The following is a 24,777-nucleotide window of genomic DNA, read 5'->3' on the forward strand; positions in this document are numbered from 1 at the left end:
TTCTATGAAACCCTAACATTTGTGAAGAGCTGGTGGGTGGGGTAGGACCTGCTTTAGGTTCCTGCTCTGCTGTGAGTGTGGGGGCAGTGGGCGGGCTGGGAACAGGAGCGAGGGACACCCCCCAGGGCTGGCGGCCTCTGTCCCGAAGCACCCCCATACCTGCTGCTCCTGGTCTCAGGCCTCCCTCTCCCGCGAGCCCACTCCTTGTCTTTCTGTGTCACAGATTCACCTTCGCCAGCAAAGCTTGAGTCAGAGAAATGGCTGGAGGTCCAGCGCAGCCATCGAGGGGTGGTTCTGTGCTGGGTTTCGGTTAACATCACAGTTGTTTTTGCTTGCAGATGAGCTTAGAACATGAGGATAAGCGGGCTCGTACGCGATCCAAGGCCCTCCGAGGTGAGTGCCGTCCCCTCCCCGCCAGGTCTGGCTTTGAGTCCCAGGCCCTAAAGCAGTAAATGTCACTTTCCTCAGGAAAACAGAACCCCACAGTGATGACCAGGCCCTGGGATGCTTCTCCCCTTACGCTGGGCACTTGGGGTCCATGGTGTCTGGTGGCTTCAGGCCTCTTCAGCCTCAAGGTCTCTAAGAGGGCTGCTGCGAGGCCCAGACAAAGCTGCCTGGGGTGGAGGTGAGGAGGCAGACAGTTCCGCAGAGAGAGGAAGGCAGAGCTCAGCCAGCAGACCTTCTTGTTTGGAACTGAGATGCTGCCAGGCCCCTGCCACCAGCCTCCTTGCCTCCCAGGACGTCGGTCTTGGTGCTGGAGGGCTGTGGGGGGTTGTCAGGTGGAACTGGCAGCAGGGTGGGGAGATAGGGAGCCAAGGCCCTGCCGACCCCTTGGCCAGCCTCACCTCCCTGGCTCCATAAACACACGCTGGGCCAGGGCTGCATGTCCCCGTGCATGGGTGGCCTTCAGGGAGTGGCTAGAACACTGAGCTTCTCAGGTGAGCTGCCCAGTTGGACCCTTGTGCATTTTGCCCCCAGTTGCCTCATCACTGAGGGACCAGCCTCTTGGCCCATCTGCTCTCTCTGTCCAGCTTTATCTGCTGGGTCAGGTTTCCTGTTGGAAGCTGACTTCTAGCTGCAATTAAAGAAAGAGATACCGTCCTGGCCCTGAGGGCCCAGAGAGCCTGTATTAGGTGGGGCATCTGACCCACTCTGCCAAACCACCAGCCTCTCACGGGGGAGAGTCTGGTACAAGCATCAGGTTAGAGGTGGCAGCTCACTCCACTGGACCCTGCAGGACATTCTAGGAGGTCAGGAAAGATGGGGTTCCATTCTCACTGGGATTGCGTCCGCTTTTTATTCCATTTGTGCCATAAGGGCGATGTGCCTTTTCAATTCGGACTCCCACATGTGTTTCCCTGTTTCTCTCTTTCTCTCACCCAGTGCCCCCCGAGCCCACAGGTGCCGACCTCAGGTAAGAAAGGCTTTCTGCTAGCACCCAGCATTGCGCATGCCTGTGACCCTGAACACCCAAAATGTCCCACACTGGGCACTTTGGATTGACCAACCACAGCCCTGAACCCCTTTCCTCCGTGCCACGAGTGCAGCTGTCTTCACCTTGCCCCTGCCCTCCCCCACCTCTGCCCTGGCCCTGCCGCGCAGCCAGCCTCGACACAGGGGCACAGATGTGCTCACACCCGGTCGCCACCAGGACCTGACTGTCCCATGGTCCCCAGCCAGCATCAAGGTGCTGTATTGGTGGACTCTCACAAATGCTTCTGCGTCTGGTGGTCTGAGGCCCTGTTTGGCCAGAGATGAGGAAATAGGCTGCCCAGGTCCCAAGTTTTCCACTGACTCCAGATGCAGACAGTGGTTTTGTATGTTGGTGATCTTGCAATGGCTTAGCCCTGTGACTTTCCAGATTCTAGGTCACATCTCACGAGGCATGAGCACCCTGAGGAGGAGGAAGGGAGGACGGCCTACTGTGGCGATTTGCTGGGTCAGAGCAGGAGGAGCCAGGCTCTCCCCCCCGCCCCCCTCACCTGCTGGCTTCTGTCCTGGGCTCGGCTCCTGGGGTTGTGTGTGTGGGGAGGCCAGAGAGAAAGCCGCCCCGGTGCCTGTGTGTCAGGACTGCCCCCTGGCACCACCCACACATCCTTTGGACTCATGACTCTATGGGTCTAGGCTCTTCTGGTGCCTTCAGTGCTGTTCTGCTCAGACAGCTCTGATGACGTCCAGCAACCAACCAAGAAAATCAGCCCCTAATTCCTCCCACCTTTTCTGAGGAGGGGTAGTGCCAACGTATTCTGGCTCAAACATTAAAGAAGAAAGGGAAGTGCTGTTGTTGAGGGTCCCAGTGTGCCAGGTGGGCACCAGGGGCCCCATTTAATTTTCACAAATTCCCCTGAGACGAAGCCAGGCTTGGACTACAGCCCAGGTCACCTGCCAGAGGCTCATCATCCTTGGAGGACAGAAGGTCTCCAAGTCTATCTACCCTCTTTCCCATAGCACTTCTGGTGCCAAGCACACCACAGAGGCCCCAGTCCCTGGCCCCCGAGACAGCGGGCAAGGGCTGCATTGGTTTGGTGCTCTGTCCATGCTAAGGGGCCATGGGTGACAACCACACCCCAGTGGGGGTTTCTGTGAGCTTCCAGACTCCCAGCTGGGGACAAACAGAACAGTCTAGTTTCTGAGGGTCAGTGCTGTTCGTTCGCTGCTCTCCCTGCCACGAGGCTGGAACAGTTCTTCCCACATAACTGCATCAGTCTAGGGCATCAGCATTTCTTTGCTCTTAGGGGGAAAGATTCTCACTCAACTGAACAAGTCTGGGGCCAGGACTGTCTTATTCTTCGCCAGAGTTCTTGACGGGTGGCTTTGGCCAGCCGGGGAAATGAGGGGACCCCAGAGTGTCCCAGCATCCCTCTAACTATTGAGGCTATGACTTGGCAACAGAAAGGAAGGGGTGCAGAGAGGGAGACTGGATGCTCAGAGCCCAGGTGTGCGGCGGGCTCTGCCATAGCTGCACAGCATGGTGTTGCTCTCAGGACACACTTCCTTTGCTATTGTTGTCCTGTTTGTGAAGTGCGGAAACCGAGGCTCAGAGGGTTAAAGTTTGTCCAACCAGAAGAGCTGAATCACACACTCCACTCACTGCTCAAAGCCCCAGCCTCTGTCACAGGGTGGGAGGGTCAGAATGGAGAGGCAGCCAAACCAGGACGACAGAAGCGGCACAGAGCCTGCTTCCCCTGAGCACTGGGGCTAATTCCCTGGAGGGGAGGTGCCCTCTGATGGGTGGATCAGTGAATGGGTGCTCAAAGGGGCAGGGGCACAGGGTGGAGAGCTGGTTTCCAGGAGGAGATACCATTTCCCCTGGGGCCGTGTTACATTCAGTGGGGACCTCTTCAGGACAGTGAAGGGGAGGGGGCTGGCCATAGGACCTGAGGAAGCTCTGGGTTTTGGTAATAGCAGTTAATTTTGGCAACAGATGAAGTTATGGAGGAAGTTGGAAAGGCAAATCCAAAGAGCTAGGTTTTCTCTTGTAATTCTGAAACAGCAAAAGCAAAAATGACTCTGAGAATAGATTTGTTCTAAAATACTCTCAGAGAGGACCCGTCCAGTGTACGGCAGAGGTTTGCATGAGCAGCTTCGTTATTTGTGTGGTCTCAACGTATTTACTTGGTAATAGTGAGACCCGTATACTTTTTAATGGGGGAAAACTAGGGACAAATGCATTGATGCCTGCTAGCAACAATGTCTTTGGCAGTTCTTCAAGTTTGGGGGAATGGCTGCTTGGAGTAAAATGGAGGAGTCTATGCTAAAGAATTGCACATGTTCTGCCGGGAAGGTGCCAGTCACTCTTGTGTTCACAACCGCTCATTGGCCGTGAGCTACACGTGGGGATGTGGTCTGTGGTGCCCTCGTGGTTGTCACCCCTTAATTGTGCATGTCAGCCGCCATAGGCATCTTTATGCCGCAAGAATGGGCAGCTACTACAAGCCAGGACTTCTTCCCCCTTCCAGCACAGCAGCGGATATGGTCACACAAGCAGATGAGCCCCCTGTCCTGGTGAGGTGTACGCCGAAGGTGCCAGCACGGGGAGAAAGCTCACTGTGGCCTGGAAGAGAAACATTGTGATGTTAGATAAAGTCATGCAGAATCACTGGAAGGGAGGGCTGCGTTAGGGCGAAACTCTATTTGGGGACCTTGCTCTGTGAATGAGGGAATGAGGCATCACTGTCCCAGAATTTGCCACTGCCCCCTGCTCCAGTTTGTCTCTTCCCCAGCTCACACAGAGTTCCCAGGAAGCTGCTTGTGCTCGGAGCAGTGGCATGGCAGTTGTCGTGATGAGAGCAGAGCAGAAGGCCGGTCAGGAGCAGGTGAGGCTCTCATTGCCTTCTCCTGCCTCTGGAGCCCACTTTGCTTCTCCGTGCCCTGAATTTAATACTGAGTGCCCAAGAGAAAGCAAATGGATCTGGTGGTTCTTTCCTTCATATCAGTGAAGAACCAATAAACACTCCCCATTTGTATGTTAGTCGGGGCCCATCTGCTGTCACACCACCTCGGAGTGGCTCTGCTGGAGGCGTTGGCTGGTGTGAAGGTGGGGCACCCAACTCCTCTGTAGACGGAAGTGGCTGGACCCCTTCTGGAGCATTTTCTGGGCCGCCTCCAAGTCCTAGGAGAGTTGCCCATCTGTCACCACTGCACCCTGGTTCCCTCCCAGCCCATCTGACCTCACCTGAGCCACCTGTCCCCCTGTGAGCCAGTGGTCAGATGGCGGTGGGGGCAGTGTCCTCCACCTGCCTCCAGGGGGCTGGAGGGAAGCCAGTCCCTTTGAGAGGTGGTCGCTGAGTGTGGGGCTCCAGCTGGGATCTGGCTCCTCTAGGCCTTGGCCTTGACTTCCCTTGACACCGTTGTCTATGTTCAAATACCTCAAAGTGGTAACCAGGACCCTGGTGCTGACTGTGCTGACTGTGAGCAGGCCCTCTGTAAGCCTTCCTGACTATCTCTCTGTCTCTGCCACACTCAGGGAAACTGGGGAGTTCAGGGAGAGGGTTTGGCTGGGTGTGCCTCATCCCACATGCTGGGAAGAGGCTCCAGAGGCCTGGAGCTGGTACTGCTGCTTCACTCAGGCCCTGAGCACTCTCTGTGCACCAGTGATGCCACCACACTGGGGGTGCTTGTAGGGGACCATGAGGCATAGGCTGGTGGCATTGCAGCCACTGGGCTTTGGTCAGGCGTCACGTCGCCTCTGTTGGATGTTCCCTTGGCTGCTGCGTGGGGAGCAGGAGCATGGGGATTCCAGCTTCTCCTCCCAGAGCGGCCCTCACCTGCTCCACACATGTGGGCTCCCAGCCTATCCTGCTCTTTTTAGGCGAGAGGCCAGGAGTCTTCTGAACTGGTGGGTGGAGGTGTGGCTTGGAGCTGGTGACGTGTTTGGGGGCAGTGCCAGTGGCCTGCAGGCCTCCACAGCAGCTGTCACATAATTGCCTGATTAACTCAGTGATTAATCGGCTAATTGGGACCTCAGCTTCAAATCCCCAATAACAAGGACCTTTTGTGAAAAGTCTCAAAGCTAGCTCTTGAGAGAGTGAAAGCAAGCATGGGGCATAGATTTTAGAATAGACAGGCTGGGGGCAGCAGTAAGTCCTGTCTGTCTGGAAAGGAAATCCACAATGAAATGTGGCATGTCTTCCCTCCCTCTCTCTCACTTTCCCTCTGACTTCCTCCCTCCCCTCCTTTTCCCTTCTTCCCTTTCTCCTTTCCTTTCTTCTTTTCAAATACAGGAAAACCAGCTCTGAGATCAGCCACGGTGGCCTTGGGCCTTGCGGAGGGCCTCAGGGAGTTTCTCGCTCCCCCTCGCTCCCCCTCCCTCCGCCTCGGGCTGCTGGGCTGCTGTTGAGCTCAGGGTGGGGCTTTGCCTCCACAGACTGTTCTGTTTCTCCCTGACCAGTTGATGAGTGTGGCCTGCATGGCTACTTGGGCCCCACGGTGCTCTGCAGTCAGGTCCGTGATCAATTAAATTAGAAACCATCAGGTGTGTCTAGACAGAAGTTGAGGGCCATGCCCCTTCTGGGGGCCACTCCACCCTTCCCACCCAGGATCTGGGAAAGCCTGATCTGAGGTGGGAAGCTCAGACCCCGTGACGCCAATCCGGTTAAAAACAAGATCTTCCTGTCTTGGGCACCTGGGGAGGGCCCCTCCCAGGAGGAGCTCAGACACCCCTCCTCTGGGTGATCTCCCATGCCTTCTCTATTTCTCTGGGCATCAGTTGGCCGTTCTGGAAAATGAAGTGATGGTAGCGTCTTGCAGTCTTGTGGTTTGTGGATGTGCTCAGCAGCCCAGAGGACTGTGGACTCATGTGGAGCTGACTCTAGGTGAAGTGGGTTGGGTGGTGTACCCTGTGCCCACGATCAGAAGTTTCCAGAGCTTTCTGTGGTTTGGTTCAGTGGGGAGACAGATGACAGTGGAAGGTGAGGAACTCCTGGGGGTCGTATCTTCAAACCCCATGCGTTTGCTGGCTGCCAGGTGGGAGCTGCCCGAGGCCCGGCAGCATCCCCACCCACGTCTTACTGCAGTCCCTGGGTCATCAGCCTTCCTGGACTCACCTTCCTGCACCAGGAACCACCAGGCTGCAGGTTCTGGAGGAGGGTTGTAGCTGGGGGCTTGAAGCTTGGGCCATGCCTGGATATTTACGTAGAGCGTTCCTGCCTGGAGGCACTTGCTTACTTTGCCGGGCCAAGGGCATGCCTGGCAGGGGCTGTGGGCCTCAAAGCACCGGTGAGGCCACGGAGAAGCTCAGTGTTTCTGCTTTGCCCTTGGGCCAGCCTCAGGTGCTGGTTCTGGGGGTTCCGCAGAGGGTCCTGTGTCCCAGCTGCTTGGAAGCCTGGCGACAGCTTACCTGCAGTGGGAAAGACTTATCCACAGAAAAAAGAAGCCATCTAGGAGGTGCCGATGTTGGAAGTCTTGGTCTCATACATACAGATCTTTAATTAAACACACTCACAAAATTGTAATGAACCATTCGTTTATTTAAATGGGGTGAGTTATTTCATTAATTTTTAGCAAACTGCAAGCAGCCATTCTGAGATGCACTGTTTGGAGATAACCTTCTGCTCCTCGGGGTGAGGGTCTGGGGTGGGCGGGTCCTTCCACTGAGTGACCAGTCCTGCTTGTCTCCCCCCAGCTGCCCCACCCCAGGATGCACCGGCTCAGGACACATCCGGGGCAAGTACTCCAGGCACCGCAGGTAAGGAGGTTCCTGGGAGAGATGTTGGGCTGCTGGGGTGTTGGGGCCTCTCTCCCACTCCCGGCCCTTTGTAGATCTAGAACCTTCCATCTCTGCCTGCAGCTGCTGAGGCCAATGTGGCCGTTGCATGTCGTGCCGCAGTCTCTCTGTTGGGGGCTGTAAGGCTGAATGAGTCCATGGGGGAGAGCTCAGAGCAGACCTCCTACACACTGGGTAACCCAAGTGAGCTGCTACCTGGTTGTCACTGTTGTCACCCTGGGGTGTCAGGTTGGCTTCAGGTGGGTGAGGTTGTGTGGGGTCTGGAGGTGGAGAAGGAAGGGCCCCGGGCACCCTGCTGACCTGCTTGGTGGGAGGAAGCAGGCTGTGTCCGAGGGTGTGAAGCAGAGCCACCCGGGGCCAGTCCTCTCCCCTTCCCAACAGGGGGAGCAGTGTGAATAGGGCTGCTGAGGTTAGGTCTTCATGAGAGAAGCACGAAATGCAACTTAAAGCATAATCAAAAGTTTTTAATGTGGACAATTAATGTAAAATTGTAAACACATCAGCCTGCCAGTCCTGAATGTGGCGCTTCTAGCTAGGGATGGTGATGAGATGCAAAGACAAGCGTTCACAACAGGGAAGGGGCTGTGGAGGGTGAGGAGAGGAGCGGAAGGGAGGACCCCACAGGGGGTGTTGACAAGGTGGCCCCGGGCCTGGTCTCCTTGCTCCCAGTTTGCAGAGCTGCCCTCTGGCCAAGAAGAGGAAGCTGGAGGGTGCCCAGCCCGAGCACCTGGTGTCCAAGCGGAAGTCCCACCCCCTGAAGCTGGCTCTGGACGAGGGCTACAGTGTGGACACCGACGGCAGTGAGGATGCCGAGGTGAAGGACGCCTCTGTTTCGGATGAATCGGAAGGAACTCTGGAGGAGGACGAGGCTGAAATGTCAGGACAGGAGGAGATTCATCGTCCTGAACCAGCTGAAGGTGCTTTGTGGCTCTTTCTCCCCTGAAATAAAGGGCGCTTAGTGTGGCCCTGGAGAATCACAGCCTGTGAATGAGGAGGGGGCTCACTCTGAGTTAGTGAAAGGGCTGCCGAGGAAGCCCTTCCTGAGAACAAGCGAGGCCTTGTCCTGACATTTGTTGGGGCTTCCTGGAGAGGGGATGGTACAGGGTGCTTGGGGGGTCTGTGGGCACATCTCTGTGTGAACACTGTGTGTATGATTGTGGATGTGTGTCTATGTGCATGTGAGAGATGGATGGACAGATGGATGTGGGCTGTACGTCTGTGCATGGGGGAGGGTCTCAGGCACAGTGGAGGGGATAGGCCCCACTCCATTTGGTGCTGGGAAAGAATAGCCTGGGGGTGGGAGGGAGGGGTCTGCTTGGCATCAGATGAGACTGTGTGGGGGTGCCCAGGGAAGCCTGGAGTGGCAGGGGGAAATGAAGGGATTCCTTGTTCCATTTTCTTCCTTGTGGGGCTCAGCAGGACCGGCCTTGTTGGGGCATCCAGACTTTGGCAAATGCTGGTATGAAGATGTCCATGTTCCCCAAGAACCCTGGCAGACTACAGAGCCCTGGGGGTGGGACTGAGACCTGAGGTCCAAATTCCCCCCCCCCCCCCACCTGCTTGTGACTTCTGACCTTGCAGGGTCTGAGATGGATCTTTATTTTCTTTTGGAGCCAATTCGGGGAGAGTCCTTACACCCACTTCCCTCCTAAGTCTCTGTTTGGGCCTCAAGTGGTGTGTGGCCCCATGGGCTCTAGGTAGAAAGGACTAGCTTGCCTGCTTTCTTACAGAGGAGGGAGTTTGGGGTCTGGACACCAGCCCTGGTTGGGCTCCTCTGGGAATGGGCGGATGGCAGGGCAGGTCCTGTACCCTGGACACGCTTGCCGACTGCCCTGCAGAGCCTGTGTGTGGTGAGCACCCACTATATCATAGTCATGGAAGTTAAGAGGTTTAACTTTGAGTCTTTTATTTTTTTTTTTATTTTTATTTTTTATTTCTGAGAAAGAGAGAGACAATGTGAGCAGGGGAGGGTCAGAGAGGGAGGGAGATACAGAATCTGAAGCAGCTCCAGGCTCTGAGCTGTCAGCACAGAGCCCGATGCGGGGCTCGAACCCACAAACCGGAAGATCATGACCTGAGCCGAAGTCGGACGCTTAACCGACTGAGCCATCCAGGCGCCCCTAACTTTGAGTGTTTTAAAAACATAAATTCATTTATTACTTGTTCATTATGGAGCAATTAAAAAAATCTGATGTATGCTTTAAGCTCCATTTTATGGGATGCAGGTTTACTTGATTTGAGAAAGTAAACAACAAGGGGAGGACCATTAATAAAAAAATATTGGAGTATTTCTCAGCTTGAAGAACAGCAGTGACTACTCCACCTATGACTTAAAATAAGTTCATCGTGTCTCCAGGTCCAGGCAGAGGGGCTGACAGAACTGATCACATCCCGTTTCCGGGGGCTGGGTGTTCCCAGGCTGTGTTGTGGCAGGGTCCCCTTGTGCTCCTCACACATTTCTGATTTTGTGCAGGAAGGAGCCCTGTCAAGTCTCACTTCGGATCCAACCCCATCAGCAGCCCCACGGGCTCGGCCAAGGGCAGCTATAGCAGTTATCAGGAAATCATCGCCACTTCTCTCCTCAATTTGGGCCAAATTGCTGTAGAGACCCTAGTTGGGGAGGACTTGGGTCAGGTGGCCAAGCCGGGCCCTGGTGTTATGCACTTGGTGCAGGAGGAGGCTGAAGAAGGGGCCACCAGTGATGAGGGGGAGAAGGACGTGTTCATCCGGCCAGAGGATACAGACGAAGTCATGGAAGTCACCAGGGAGCGCTCCCAGGAGCTGGGCCCCCAGTCTGGGGAGGGCGTGGTCAGCGAGGAGTCAAGCAAGATGAAAGTCGACCTGGGTAATGAGGAGGAGGAGGAGGAGGAGGAGGAAGAGGAGGAAGAGGAGGAGGAGGGGGAGGAGGAGGAGGAAGAGGAGGAGGAGGAAGAGGAGGAAGAGGAGGAGGAGGTGGAGGAGGAGGAGGAAGAGGAGGAGGTAGCCGCTTCCGATGTGATCTGCCAGGAGGATGCCCCCCATGCCCCTACCCAGAAGGCCCCAGAACCCCGGCACCCAGCATCTCCCAGCCCCAAACCCGAGTACTCTGTCATAGTGGAGGTGCACTCTGATGACGGCAAGGACGAAGACTCGCGCTCGCAGAAGTCTGCAGTCACGGATGAGTCGGAGATGTATGACATGATGACGCGTGGGAACCTGGGCCTTCTGGAGCAGGCTATTGCCCTGAAGGCTGAGCAGGTGCAAGCTGTCTGTGAGCCAGGCTGCCCACCCACCGAGCCGGGCCAGCTGGGCCCTGGTGAACCAGGGAAGGTGGTGAGGCCCCTGGATGCTGCACGGAAGAACTACTGCAGCAAAGGTAGGGCTGGAGGCCTGGCCCTGCACACTCATCCTTCATCCATCCATCCAGGGGTGTGTAGCCCTCCCGTCTCCCCACCAGGCATGGAGATGCAGGCTGAGTGAGAGGCGTGGCAAGAGGCTCTTACAGGCTGGAGGCAGGGCAGACAGAGAACATACACACAACCACACACTGGTTGTTGGTACCGGGAAAACGTGCTCACATTTCTCACAGAGGGCGATCCAGAGACAGACACAGAGCTCCAGGTGGGAAGAAGAGTGTGGGAGGGACAGTGAGCTGGCTCCAGCAGCTCAGGCACAGCCTGGGGGGCCCACCTTGGTCATGGAGAGACACAGGGAGACCCTTGGGGGACACACCTGGGTCATGAAGAGACTTGAGTGAGCCCTGGGGAGCCACAGCTGGAAGGTAGGTGGGGACACAGGGCACAGATTTTCTGGGAATCCTCACATGAGACAAGCTTGGGGCAGATACTGAGGGACACAGCTATTAAGGGGATACCCTTCAGGTGGCACAGATGTGGGGGACAGCTGCTTGGGAGCCCAGATTCAGGCCAGCACAGGTCTTGAGGGGACACAGACACATGGAGACCCAGGTAAATGTGATACAAATTTAGGGTCAGGTGTTGGTACCTGTGTAGGGTATCAGCCTAGGGGTGGTGGGCTTGGAGCCCACAGATCAAGGCAGATATTGGTGGAACACTGTGAGGGAGTGGCATGGCTGGAGGACACAGGCAGAGTGACAGCCCTGGATGCAGGTGTTTTGATGACTCAGGCCTGTGGGACATTGGGGGACCCAGATGCAGGGTGCCTTGCATTCAGGGTAGAGTTGAGGGCGCGGGGCCAGGGGACAGAGCCTCAGGGTGAGGCAGACAGCAGAACTGGAAGCACCTGGCAGCGGGGGAGATGCGACTGACATTGAGGCACCACCACGGCGCAAGCCTGGGTAGAGCCCATGTGGCAGCAGTAGCAGCTCAGGAGGCAGGCGCTGGGGATTGTTTGTGATGACGCTGCCTGCTGGGTTGGTAAAAGTCCAGCTTCTTGACTGTTTGAAGGTGGAGAGGGAGAGCCAGGGGTCCTGCACTTTAGAACCCGCTCAGGTTTCTGCCTCACCTGGTGTGGGTGTTCTGAGTGTGGCTGTGTAGTTTCTGCATTCTCCCCAGGGGGACAGCTCCGTGTAGGAATTTTCTGGGACACTGGCTGTGCTCTGGGGATCATCTGTGTCCTGGCAGGTGTTCCCTTCTGGCCCCCACACTCAACAGTGACCTCTCTGGACTTGCAAAGTCTAGATGAGGTCAGCAACTGAACCTTGAGTTTAAGTTTCTGCATAGTCATTTATATTAGTCATTTGGCATTGGGCAAGTTACCTTCCATGTCCTCCTCATTTTGTCAAATCCAAAGGACATATCCTGGCAGGGACCTTGTCACATCTTTCACCTCTCTGTGCAGAGGCTGTACCTCAAGGCATGGGGGCCCTTGGAGGCATGGCCCCTGCCCTGAGCAGGACTCACACAAGTCAGTAGGAGCAGGGAAAGAGGCCACCAGCTGCCACCTGGGCTGTCCTCTTTACATGCTGCACATCTTACCACATGGAACAGTGTGGGCAGCTTCTGGGCTTTTCCATGAGGATAGCTGATGTGGACCAGTTTCTCCAGAACTATCCAGCCCCTAGTCCCTCTCAGGCTCTTGGGCAGTCTGGCTACTTTCCTCTCTAGACAGCTGGAATGAAGAGTCGTGGCTGTTCCATCCTCCTCCCCACTCGGCTTTCTGGCTACCCTCTAACTGATGTGTCTTGTGTGTTTAGATCCCTCTAGAGCTGAGAAGCGCGAGATCAAGTGTCCAACACCAGGCTGTGATGGTACTGGCCACGTGACAGGGTTGTATCCTCACCACCGAAGCCTATCTGGTTGCCCCCACAAGGACAGGATCCCTCCGGAGAGTGAGTAGCTGTGCACAGCTCAAGCCATCTCTGGTGTTTGGATGATATAGCCACCCCCCACCCCCAGCGCCCCCAAAATGGCACTGTCTCTTTGGATTGGCACTATCCAAATGCCCAAACTTGAGTCCTACGTGGCCGGGGACATGGAGTGTGCCCGGTTACCGAACTTGAGACGGCAGTCAGTGTCAGGGCCCCCAGGAGGGCCTGCCACAAACACAGGCACTCAGGAGGGAGGAGGAGTCAGCAAGCTGGGGAAGAGCCAGCCGTCTGTGCTCTGAAGGCCACGGGGAGAAGAAGCCTGTTCTCACTTTTAAGCTAGAGGCAGTCATTGTGAACATTAATTCCAAAGGGTGAATCACAGAACAACCAGAGGTTTTGAAGCCAAGAGAGTCAAGGGGCCACAGTGTGCCTCAACTGGACTGCGGCCTGGGAGCCACCCTGGGTTGCTGCTCTAAGCTGCCACTCTCCTGTAACGTTGCAGACTTCAGGTGGGGCTCCTCCGTGTTCCCTGGCTGTGCTCACCGTCTCCCTCTTCCTGGTTCTCTTCCAGTCTTGGCTATGCACGAGAATGTGCTCAAGTGCCCTACTCCTGGCTGTACAGGCCAAGGCCACGTGAATAGCAACCGCAACACGCACAGAAGGTACTTGGGTTGAGCTGGGAATGCTCAGGGCTGGTGNTCAGCGTGGCACCCAGAGGCGTGGTCACTGTGGTGGGGTCCTGATTGACCAGAGGGCGGCTGCAGGGATGGGTATGTGCTCTTCAGAGAGGCCTACTGCCTGTGGTGAAAGCCAGGTGGAGGCTGTGAGACATTTGGGAAGCCTCTGCATACTAGCGCTTGCTCGTGGTGGGCCTCGGCTGGCCAGGACCGCGCTCTGGGCTACACTGTGGGTTCTGAGACCCCGGTGGAAGTGAGACTCCCACGATGCCCTCAGGGTTTAGCTGTCTGCTGTCTTCCACAATGAGAGGTGACCACACCCCCCATCCTTGCCTGGAGCGCCTTGGGCAGCAGGGCTGTGATGGGATGTGCCCTCGCAAAGGCTGCCAGAGCTTTTGAGGTCGCTTCGTTAAAAGGCTACATTCCTGAGCCCTATTGTGACTAGTCACCTCTCCAGCAGCCATGGTCATCTCAGTTCTGACAGATGAAGTTGCTCCCCTGACGTCTCAGATTGGGTACTTCCCCGGGAAGGGATTGGGTGCTTCCCTGGGAAGGTCTGGGCCTCCTGGTGCGGCCTTGGCACAGTCCACATTCTCTAGGGTCAGGACCCAGGTTGTGGGGCCCATGGGCCCCTGGGCTTCCCCAAGTTGAGCCAGAGGCATCCCGAGTGTAGCACTGGTTGGCGGTGAGGGGAGAGCAGGCCCATTGCCCAGACCTGCCCAGAGGAGGTGCCTTTGCCCAGAGTCCTGAAGGCCTTTAGGATGTACTTTGTCTTTGTGCATCATTGCTTAGAATTTCCCACAGCAGAAAATGACTGTGCAGCCGCTACCCTGAGGGCTCGAGGACAGAGCTGGAGAGACAGGAGCCTTTGCTGAGCTTCTACTGGTGTCTGTGGGCTTCTGGGCTTGGACAGGCAGGATCTGGAGGGGAGTGCTCAGCTACCTCCTTGCCTTTTCTCTAGTTTGTCTGGATGCCCCATTGCTGCTGCTGAAAAATTAGCCAAATCCCATGAGAAGCAACAGCCGCAAGCGGGAGATCCTTCCAAGAATAGCTCCAATTCAGATCGGATCCTCAGGTGAGTGAATTGAGCCACAGAACTCACTCAAGGGGCTTATACGGGGCTTCCCAGTGTCTCTGGGGGTCCATGTGCACATGTGTGTATGCGTACATGTGCGAGTGTTCATGCTTGCATGTGTGTGTGTGTGTGCGTGCGTGCATGTGTGCGCTGATGCCCTCGGCTGCCCTCAGGACTTCCCAGAGGACAGATTCTGGGCACACACAGGGCAGCGTCTGACATCTGCCACCCTCACTGGTGTTTCGTCTGCGGCACAAACACCCACAAGGCCGCCCCTGCCTTACTCTCCCCAAAGGCATCTGATCTCACTGCTTGAGATTGCTCAGGGATCTGTTTGTGGAGACCCTGATCCTGTCTCGAGAGGGTGGACCACACCACCTGAGGGCCACTGCCGTCCAGAAGCACCAGGAGCTGCTCTTTCTGTCTGTCTTGCCTATACGTCCCTCACTCCAAGGGAGGACCCTAAACCAAGAGAGAGAGATGGGTTCATGGGGTGCCCTTCAGAGCATTGCCTCCTTGTGGTCCCAGGGGTTCTGAGGCAGCAGTGGGCATGTCTGTGTGTACACACCTGTGTGTTCATGTGTGCACATCTGTGTGTGTGCATGCAGACGTGTGTCAGCAATAAGGGGGCTCCTGAAAGAGCATTCAGAATGCATCTGCTTAGCACTCCTGCCATCCATGTGACCCTGTGAAGCGGGTACCTCAAGTAAGGCCAGAGTCTCAGAAACCTGCCCAAGGTTACACTTGCTGGCTGGGGGAGTTGGCGCTGGCCCCTGGCCAGCTTGGCTTCAGGAACTTGTTCTTGACCACAGTTCTCTACCCATTGGGATGATTCCCCCCCGCTGCGTCCCCCGCTGCCACTGTCCTCACTCAGTGGACCCTCTGCTTCCTGTTTCTCTGAGAGACTAGGATTCACATATTCTTCCCCTTCCTCAGTTCACCAGACCACAGTTCCATATCTGCCTCCCAAAGGAGAATGTGGGGGACAAGGGCCACTGTACCCTGTAAAAGCCTAATACCTGGAAGTCACAAACGTGGGCAGCAACATGGACCCTGGTCTGGAGAGAGGCCCCCTCCTTTCAGGGCCCATCCAACCCTGTTCCTTCCCTGGCATGTGCCTGGCAAAGGTCCACCCAGAGGAACTTGGTTGCCCACCTTGGCCTGCTCTGTGGGTCCCATGTGTAGAGTCTCTGGGTGGGGCCAGGGCCTCACCTTCCTGCACTCCCATCCATGGGTGGCTTTAGGCTTGCATTCCAGTTGGCCTCTTTCCACTTGTTGGCTTTTGATATGGTTGGAAGCGGCTTCTTACCTCCATCCTATAACTGTTCCTTCCAGTTTCCTGCCATTTACTATTTCGATTCCTTTCCTGCCTCAGTCTAAGTCACTGGTAACATGCCACAGCAGCAGGCAGGTGAGGCCCAGTAAGCCCAGGGTCGAGGGGAAAGAGGCTCCTAACATGGTAGCTGTGCCCCCAGGAAATCTGACCTCCATTTGTCTGCCTGTAAAAGTGGACAACAATGTTATCTTGTGGACTTCAAAAGTATCTCACGAGGTTTGAAAAAGATAGTGATATTTTGCCTCCCTGGGCCTTTGGTGAGGAGCCTCCAATGGTCATGATTGTGACCAGGATGCAAGAGCCTTCTGTTCGGGTTCTGTTCATTCTGTGTGGCCATGTTTCTGGATGTCATACCCTGGAGTGTGGGGAGAGCTTTGCAAATCTATGCTGGTGTCACAGACACTAAGTCTTTGCTGTGGGATGGAGCCCCGGCTTAGGAAGTCATTGAAAAATGGTACCAATGTTAAGTTTAGGGCTCTTTTTTCTCCCGGGAGGTACCTGAGCACACTCCAGTAACTTCTTCAGATGCTGCCAGGCCCTTCCACCTTCCTTGGGAAAGGAGAATGTGCCCATGCTTGAGGGTGTCTGCTTTTTGAAGGTTCTGGCTCAGAGCTGATTTCCTCATGGTTGCAGGTCTTTCCGTCACCAGGCTCCTGTTTTGGGGCCACACACAAGGTCTTGTAAAACTCAGCACCTTGAAGACCTCACCATTGACCCCTTCTTACTTCCTGTGATCCACTCTTTTCAGACTGAAGTCATTTCTTGGTTCAGAGTCAGGAGCAAAGAGAGAGTGGGGGTGCAGAAGGGTCTCCCAGGCCTCCCCCTCTCTCTTCCTTCTCTCTCAGCTGACAGCACAGAAGCCTGTCCACACCTTGTGTGGTTGCCATTCTCCACCTGACTGGTCTTCCCGCCCTCGCTCCTGTGCTGTTCTGGGCTGGTATCTTCATGCTATCTCCTGTGCATTTTAAACTCTGAGCTCTTCCAAGGGCTTCAGGGATGATGAATTGAATGCCTGCAATGGCCTTTTCATTCCTGTCCTCAACCTTCTCAGCCCCTCCAGGGCTCTTCTCAACTGTCTTCAAGCAAAGAGTAGTGAGGGCTAAAGCCCGGCCCAGTGAAGAGCCTGATTCTGAGAAACACACCCCGTCCCTCTAGATGCCCTGGCATCTCCTCCCTGGGGAACTCTGTTATTCCACCAGGAGAATTCTGTCTAGGGGTGGCTGGCCACTGTCCTGGGGTGCTCCTGTCGGGTTGCCTGCCAAGGGCTCATACCACTCGTAGCAGAGCAGCTTGAAACCTGCTCTCCTAAGTTATGGGCAAAGTCTAGGGCCCTCCCTCTTCTGGCTAATGCTGTCTGCGAGGGCACATGCCATTGTTTCTGCAAGGTTCCAGTTTTTCCTCATACAGATCAGGCCTGAGGCACCCTTTAGTGGTGGGATATGGGGGAGGGTCTCTGTGCACAAAGGGTTCTGAAGGGTTCCTGCCTAGGCTGTGGGATGGGGCATGGGGTCCCCAAGCCCTGTCCTCATGGTTATGCACCTCTATCCTGAACCTCAGGCCCATGTGCTTTGTGAAGCAGCTTGAAGTCCCTCCATATGGAAGCTACCGGCCCAGTGTGGCCCCTGCCACACCCAGGGCCAACTTGGCCAAGGAGCTGGAGAAGTTCTCCAAGGTCACCTTTGACTACGCAAGTTTTGACGCTCAGGTTTTCGGCAAACGCATGCTTGCCCCAAAGATTCAGACCAGCGAAACCTCACCTAAAGCCTTTAAATGTAAGTAGGGGAGATATGCTCCTGGGAGGGCTTGAGAGATGGGGGAGGAGGGACCCCTTCGCCAGGAGCATGTAGGGAATCTCCCCCTTAGGGGACCCGAGCTGTCCCAGTGTCCATTCAGGTGACTTTCCCGGGGTCTATATCTTGCCCATGTTTTTGCCACCATGTCCCCCATCAAACTTGATGTATCTCTTCACTATGTGTGAAACAAACCCAGGTCCTCTATGGTATGCATGTCCAAAGGCTTGAGAATAACTTCCCTGATATGGTCCACTCTGCAGGGGTTCAGACAATTCAGCCAGGCTCTGCTGAATTGCTTCCTGACAGAAGCTATTTGCTTTCCTGCATGTGGACCATCTTTCTGGATACAGTGTGTTGTTTTAGCTACAAGTGTTGTGGATACTTGTACTAACAAAATGCATTCCTACAAACTTTTGAGAAAAATCCTTCCTGTTTGTTTGGTCACTCAGTATACTAATCTGTGGATTGTAAGCCCATTAGCCCTAGAAACACATATGAAATGGAAAAGCACCCCAGTGTGCCCATGAGATCGGAGCTGGCATCTTGCAGTGGGTGTTTGGCCCTCAAATGTAGCAGTGAGGCATTGCCATCATGTTAATAATGAAAATAGTAACTGATGCAGCTGCCAGCTACAGTATGGACACCTTTCCCACTTGTTAGGGTTAGGGGTTTCCTATCACTGTGTACAGGCACCAACAGACAGTCACAAAGAGCTTTTCATATATCTGGAAATTTACTGGTGATATCGTGATATCAGAAATGTCATGCTTGAGGGTTATTTATGACTACTGTATAATTACCAGAAGAGAGAACATTTTATGTCCTCATTTGTCATGTTTATTTGAACAATAATGTTACTTTATTAAAGAAGTATTATGGGTACACCAAAATCAGCCTTTTGAGATGTTGTGACAAAAATTTTCCTACTTGAGTGACATTCCCATCCACTCTTCCTCTTTACAGAATTCTTTACTGTCTCAGTAAGCATTCACCAATAGACAAGTTGTTTTTGAAATATCAGGGACGCGGGAATGTCTTTGGAGGGTTTTATTCTTTCTGCCCAAATTTTAAATGAGCCAGAAATAGCCGCTTCAATACCCTGTGAGAGGGCGAGTAGGAGTGTGCCGTGGGCACACGTGACGGGGAAGAATGGTCCTGCCTCAAGCCCTTCCATGTAGCTGCGTCCTGTGCTCTCCCAGCCACCCCACAGTCCCCNGTGTGGCCACCATCCATTCAAGTTCTATATCAGTCTGGTGTTGTTCCCTTTTTGCAGCCAAACCTTTCCCAAAGGCCTCTTCCCCCAGGCACAGCCCCAGCACTTCATCCTCTTCTGCAGGCTTCGACTACGCGCATGATGCCGAGGCTGCACACATGGCCGCCACAGCCATCCTGAACCTCTCCACGCGCTGCTGGGAGATGCCTGAGAACCTCAGCACGAAGCCACAGGACTTGCCCGGCAAGGTTGGTGTGTCCCCTACAAGGAGCTCCATCTGAGAGAGATGGACTTTTGGATTTACAGTCAGGACCACATGCCGACACACAAAATGTGCTCAGGGACCCCCAGTGTCCACTTGAGAAACTTTTCTTCCTCCTGGTCACGGCTCCTGATGACCGGGGGGGTAAGATGGGTGGGTTCCCTCTGAGAGCTCTGGGTGCTGTGCCCAAGGAGGACTGAATGGCTATGCACGTGCGTATTTCCTCCTGCTCCCCTCGAGCCTGGGTGCTGAGCACATGTCGATGTGGGATCATCTCAGGTGTCTGGTTTTGTGGTGTTAGCAAGACCTGAGAGAGTGGAGGCTCCTCCACGTGAAGTTCAGGAAGTGGCAAGTCAAGATTCTTGCTTCCCAGAGGTTCTTCTCTTCTTGTTTGGCTCTGCTTCCTTGTAAGAGAAACACTCTTCGGGGCGTTCTGTAATGCTGATTTAAAGTACCAGAAGGCACATGTGGGAAGGGGTGAAATCACTAGCACAGATTTACCTTCGCAATTGCAGGCTGCAGACATTGAGGTAGATGAAAACGGAACTCTGGACTTGAGCATGCATAAACACCGCAAGCGGGAAAACGCTTTCCCCAGCAGCAGCAGCAGCAGCAGCAGCCCTGGTGTGAAGTCCCCTGAGGCTTCCCAGCGCCACAGCAGCACCGGTGCCCCGAGTAGCTCCATGACTTCGCCCCCGTCCAGCCAGGCTTCCCGCCAGGACGAGTGGGATCGGCCTCTGGACTACACCAAGCCCAGCCGCCAGCGAGAGGAGGAGCCCGAGGAGGTGGGTGTAGGACCGGAGAGCGCTGATGTGAAAAAGTGCTTGCTTCTCCAGGAAGAGCTTCCAGAGTCCTGCCCCTGCCCACATGGCGCCTTGCCACCTCTTAGGAAGCGAGGACTCGGCCTGCCCTCCTAGAGAATTTTTCACCCTTGAGCCATGATATCATGGTCTTGTCCCATCCAAGAGAGAAGTGGCCTTCTCACTTCCATGGTCATGGAGATCAGCACCATTGTGGGCCCCGGGAAAGCGTGAGGAAGAGAAGGGCGTCTTTCATATCCCATGGGAGATATTTGGGAATGGCTCCAAATTCTTTGGTTTTGTGGTCTCCCCCCAACCTGCTGTCCACACAGGGACACCCTGAATTCTGGCAGCAGTCCCTCTTCACCATCCACAGGACACTCTGGCCACCTGGCTCCTTGGACAGAAGCAGGAGAAAGCTCCTGGCCCTGGGAGCCCCTGTGGCGGGCAGTGGCCTGAGTCCCAAGACCAGCACCACCTGGTAAAGAGCAAGAAGCCAGGGGTCTGTGTCGGAGCTGCAGTCTGGGGACAGTGAAACATTCTTTTCCAGTCATTCTACCCTCTTGAGAGTGGGGCTGTTTGAAGGCTTTTCCTCAAAGACGTGTGCATCCTGAGTAGCAAGGCCCAGCTGTGAGGGTGGTGCAGACTCCAGGCAGCCTCTGCACGGTGTGGGCAGGCCTGTAGACGCCTTCCATTCTCCCTTCCCATCCCTGAAAGCTCCCCACCAACCCTAGAAGGGCTGGGGGGCAGGTCTCTGTGGAGGAGGAGGTGGGCGACTAGGATTCCTCTCTGGGAAGCCCCCACCCTTGCAGTTCAGTCCCCCCAGTGAGCCAGGCTCCCGCTACACACTTCACATGTACCCCTACTTTGCAGAGGAGTAGACTGGACCCCAGGCTGAGGTCACTTGGCTCAGTCATGTGGCTATAACTTGGTGTCAGGCCCCGGAAGAGGGCACCTCTCAGACTGAGCCCTGAGTGGAGGGGGCTGAACTGTATGGGAGGTTTTCTCTCTGGTGGGTGGGAGCCCAGTATGAGGCCAGGTGGGGTCTTTCTATTTAGAGGCCACGAGTGGTCTGCTCTTTTCTTGTTCCAGTCCTGCCCCCAGGTCTAAGCTGCTCCCCGCCCTTCCCGGTGACTGTAGTCCCTCCCTTGGCCCCTCCCTGCACCTGTCCATGATCTCCATTCAGGCTACATCCTTGGCTGCCTTGCCCTTCCCCTTCTCCTTTCACATACCCTCTGAGCACCTCAGGATTCATGTCATCAGTCTCAGGAGTCCTGAGGTCCCCGCCCACTCAAGCCGGTCCCCACATTCCACCCCACAGTCACTCTCCAACCCAGAGCCTCGGCTCACTCCTAGACCCTTCTTCTCCTCCAGTCCCCTTTCCTGAGCACAGGAGGGTCACCCCCAGAAAGGCCTTCTGCATCAGGCCTTCCTGGTCCCTCTACTATGGCCCTGGGCTCCCAACTCAGACTCTCCTTCCAGCTCTGCCCAAGGCTCCTTGATCCGTCCTACATAAGGCTGCACCCGTACTCAGTCTCACCTCCCATCCCAGGTGGAGGTGACCCACATGCCCGAGGCCATGGGACGGTGTTGGGACCCACCGCCCTGGGCTGCAGCCAGGACAGTATCCATGGGGCTCTGGGATGCTCTCCCTGCTCTGGAACAGTCTCCTCCCCGTATTTCTGGGAAGTTGCCTTTTTTTTTTTTTTTTTTCTTCCTGAAGACCCACCTTAAGTCAGACTTGCTCAGGGGAATGAGCCGCTTTGTCTGCACCTTGTCCAATAATAGTATCCACAGCAGTAATAGCAACACCCACCACATTGACAAGATTCATTATCAGGTATTGAGAGCCTTCACTATGCGGCGCTCCACTCCCCAGAAATCCTGTAAGGGTCTGCTGTTACCTCAAGTTTACAAGTGTAGCATCTAGGGGCACCTGGCTGGCTCTGTCGGTTGGGCATCTGACTCTTGGCCTTGGCTTGCTTGGGTCATGGTCTCGCATTTTGTGGGTTTGTGCCCCGTGTCGGGCTCTGTGCTAATGGCATGGAACCCTGCTTAGGGTTCTGTCTCTCCTCTCTGCCCCTCACCTGCCTGTACTTTCTCTCTCAAAATAAATAAGTAAACTTAAAAAAATAAATACATAAAAGTATAGCATCCAGGCCCCAAGAGGTTAAACAACTTGCCTGGGACACACAAGTGCCAGCATTTGGGATTTGGGACCATGAACTATCACACTGGTTAACTGTCTCTGATATAGGCCCACTTGCCGGTGTTGACCTTCTCCACTCTTGTGGATGGGGATTGCCCTTGTTCACCCCTTTGTCCATAGTATCCTGCCCTCTGGTGGTTACTGAACACCTCCAGACATAAAACTGGAGCTTTATGAACTGCCTGCTGTGGTCAGGGTGTCATGCTGGGTGGGGAGGCATAGGGCTAGGGGGTCACAAGGTCACTGACTATTTTTATCACATTTTTAAAAATTTTTAAAAAAATTTATTTCTGAGAGAGAGAGAGACAGAGAGAGACAGAGAGAGAGACAGCATGAGCAGGAGAGGGTCAGAGAGAGAGGGAGACATGGAATCTGAAGCAGGCTCCAGGCTCTGAGCTGTCAGCACAGAGCCCGACGTGGGGCTCGAACCCACGAAGCATGAGATCATGACCTGAGCTGAAGTCGACGCTTAACCGACTGAGCCACCCAGGCGCCCCTATTTTTATCACATTTTTATGTGATTGTTCTCATTGTGCTATCTCATCATCATAGCATTTCAACAAACACTTGTTGAGTGCCTACTGTCTAGTGAGCACTGAAAGAACTGCATTTTGTGTAGGTTCTTATATACAGAAGGTGGCCCAGTGGCAGTTAGGTGGAGGAGACCCACATGCCTGAGGCCATGGGAAGGTGTCAGAGCCCACCACACTGGGCAGCAGGCAGGCCTCCTCATTCCTGGGGCAGCTTAGGAGCTCTTGCTGAGGTGGGGGAACACAGTAGCTCCTCAGGGGTACTGTCTCGTGGGTTTTGGGGGTAAGTCTTCCTCCCTCATCCAGATGGTAGGAAAAACCAGAAAATGTCTCTGTGAACACTGTTCTGAAGGGTCCCTCGCTCTCAGCCCCCGGGTCGGGCACCCGGCCCCCCGCCAGCCGGTTAAAACATCTCCCTGCTGGTTTTTTGCAGTCAGAGCCAGCAGCCCATTCTTTTGCTTCTTCTGAAGCAGATGACCAGGAAGTGTCGGAAGAGAGTTTCGAGGAGCGCAAGTATCCTGGGGAAGTTACCCTGACCAACTTTAAGATGAAGTTTCTCTCCAAGGACATAAAGAAGGAGCTGCTCACGTAAGTCCCCATCTGGGCTAAGAGGGCTCCTTGAGAACCTCTATAGTCTGGGAAAAAAACATGTCCTGGTCTGAGCCCCCCGTGACCAGGTCCGCTCAGTCCTGGACCCTGTCCCTGCCCTGGCCTAGCTCTGACCGTCCTCCTGGCCAGACTGCCTTGCTGGGCATTGGGCGTCCTGCTCTGCAACCCTCTTGAGCCAGGCAACAGCTGACAGGCTTCCTGTCTTCTCTGCACGGTGCTGGAATCTAACACAGTATTCTAAAGTGATTAAGAGCAAGGAAGAGCCTCTGTTCTGGCCCACAGAGCAGGGCGGCTGAGGGAAGCTGACCCTCTCCTGAGCCCCAGCTCTCTGCCCTGGCTTACAGTGCCCAGGCCTGATGTGTACTCTGCTCTGAGACACGGTGCCCTCAGCTCTGGCAGCCCATCCAGGCCCTTTGAGCTAGTCCCCATGGGGTTCGAGCAGACACTGTTACAGAGTGGGGAAGCTGCTAGTAGATACGAGTCATCCCCTGGTTGGATGCCACCCCGCAGCCTTCCGGTCACCCCACACTGAGAGCTACTCGCCCCAGAGGACTGTGGGAGGTGGGACCTGGCGCCTGCACCACGGGTGCTCTGGCTCTCACCCATGCTCAGTTTGTTCCCGGGGGTCCTGTTCTTGCTGTGAACCAAACCAGCTTCCTCCTACCAGGTAGCTGGCTCTTCCCAGGCTCTGCGCTGGGGTCACGCCCTCAGGGAAGGAACTCCCTGCCTACATGTTCACGGGTGCAGACATGCGTGCATGCAGCGTGCATGTGCTCGAGAGGCATCCTAGCTTCACGCGGAGCTTTCATTTGGTTCATTTTTCCTCCTTGAGTTAAGCTGTGTGGGAGGAAGTTGCAGTCTGGCGATGAGGGCTGTGCTCTGAGGGCTGAGGGGGTGAGTCGAGAGCGAGTGTTTGTGGCTCTTCTGCGGAGGCTCTGCTCGGGGTGGGGGTGGGGGGCTGGCCTGGCAGGTGTGCCGTGCTCTCTGTTCTGACGCTCTGTTTCCTTTGTTCAGCTGCCCCACCCCTGGCTGTGACGGCAGCGGCCACATCACCGGGAACTATGCCTCTCACCGCAGGTTTGTCCCTGCTCGGGTCCAGCCTGGCCTGGGTGCTGCGTGGTGGGTCTTCCCCTCTCCTCCTCTGCTCCCCCTCTGGCTCACCCCGATGTCCCATCTCTTCTCTTTCAGCCTCTCTGGTTGCCCTCTTGCTGACAAGAGCCTCAGAAACCTCATGGCTGCCCATTCTGCTGACCTCAAGTATGTCTGCCCTCCTGGCCACCCATCTCTTGGGCGGCTCCCTTGCTCTGCTCTCTCCTTCCGTGAGGCTCCAGCCAAAGTCGGCCTTCTCCAGGGCTCCAGCCCCAGGGGAGCCCCTCCCAGTGGGAAAGGGCAGAGAGACCGGCCATGGAGGGGCCGACTTGCTTGCCTGGGGCTCCTGCTGCTGCTGCCTGTGTCTCTCCGCTCTGAGTGCTGCTGTCCGCCTGTCCCTTGCTGCAGGCTCCTGTGCTGCCCTCGGCCCTGCTAGCTGCTCTGCGGACCGAGGGCTGGAGGGCCTTGAAGGGAGTAGGACCCGCCTCTGGCTCCTGGTGACCTAGCCCGTCTCTCCCTCTCCTGAGGACTCTGTACAGGGCTGTCTGGGACTGCTTTTCTCACTGCCCTTGAGATTTGGGAGAAGTCCAGAGCTGGCCTCGGCTCCTAAGTCTTGCTATGGCTCAGCAGGTCCAGGCTGCGCAGCTCTTGCTAAAGGAGCTGATGGTGATGATGATGGAAGAGAAAACG

The 24,777-nt window shown here is 55.4% G+C and overlaps 1 protein-coding gene across 1 annotated transcript in view; it reads left to right on the top strand.

Annotated features, from left to right (window-relative positions):
* The first annotated feature begins 338 nt into the window (after window positions 1-338).
* MYT1 (myelin transcription factor 1) overlaps window positions 339-24,777 on the top strand; it is a 38,061-nt gene continuing 13,622 nt past the window's right edge. Inside the window, exons 1-14 of the mRNA XM_077756803.1 lie at window positions 339-393; window positions 1,384-1,414; window positions 7,124-7,186; window positions 7,895-8,142; window positions 9,699-10,580; window positions 12,381-12,515; window positions 13,066-13,156; window positions 14,133-14,246; window positions 17,140-17,354; window positions 18,712-18,836; window positions 19,366-19,635; window positions 22,823-22,977; window positions 24,013-24,075; window positions 24,187-24,255. Coding sequence (XP_077612929.1) covers window positions 339-393; window positions 1,384-1,414; window positions 7,124-7,186; window positions 7,895-8,142; window positions 9,699-10,580; window positions 12,381-12,515; window positions 13,066-13,156; window positions 14,133-14,246; window positions 17,140-17,354; window positions 18,712-18,836; window positions 19,366-19,635; window positions 22,823-22,977; window positions 24,013-24,075; window positions 24,187-24,255 — 2,516 coding nt within the window. The remainder of the gene's footprint in view (window positions 394-1,383; window positions 1,415-7,123; window positions 7,187-7,894; window positions 8,143-9,698; window positions 10,581-12,380; window positions 12,516-13,065; window positions 13,157-14,132; window positions 14,247-17,139; window positions 17,355-18,711; window positions 18,837-19,365; window positions 19,636-22,822; window positions 22,978-24,012; window positions 24,076-24,186; window positions 24,256-24,777) is intronic.

Source organism: Crocuta crocuta, unplaced genomic scaffold, assembly GCF_008692635.1.
Source record: "Crocuta crocuta isolate KB4526 unplaced genomic scaffold, BGI_CrCroc_1.0 scaffold613, whole genome shotgun sequence".
Classification (NCBI taxonomy): domain Eukaryota; kingdom Metazoa; phylum Chordata; class Mammalia; order Carnivora; family Hyaenidae; genus Crocuta; species Crocuta crocuta.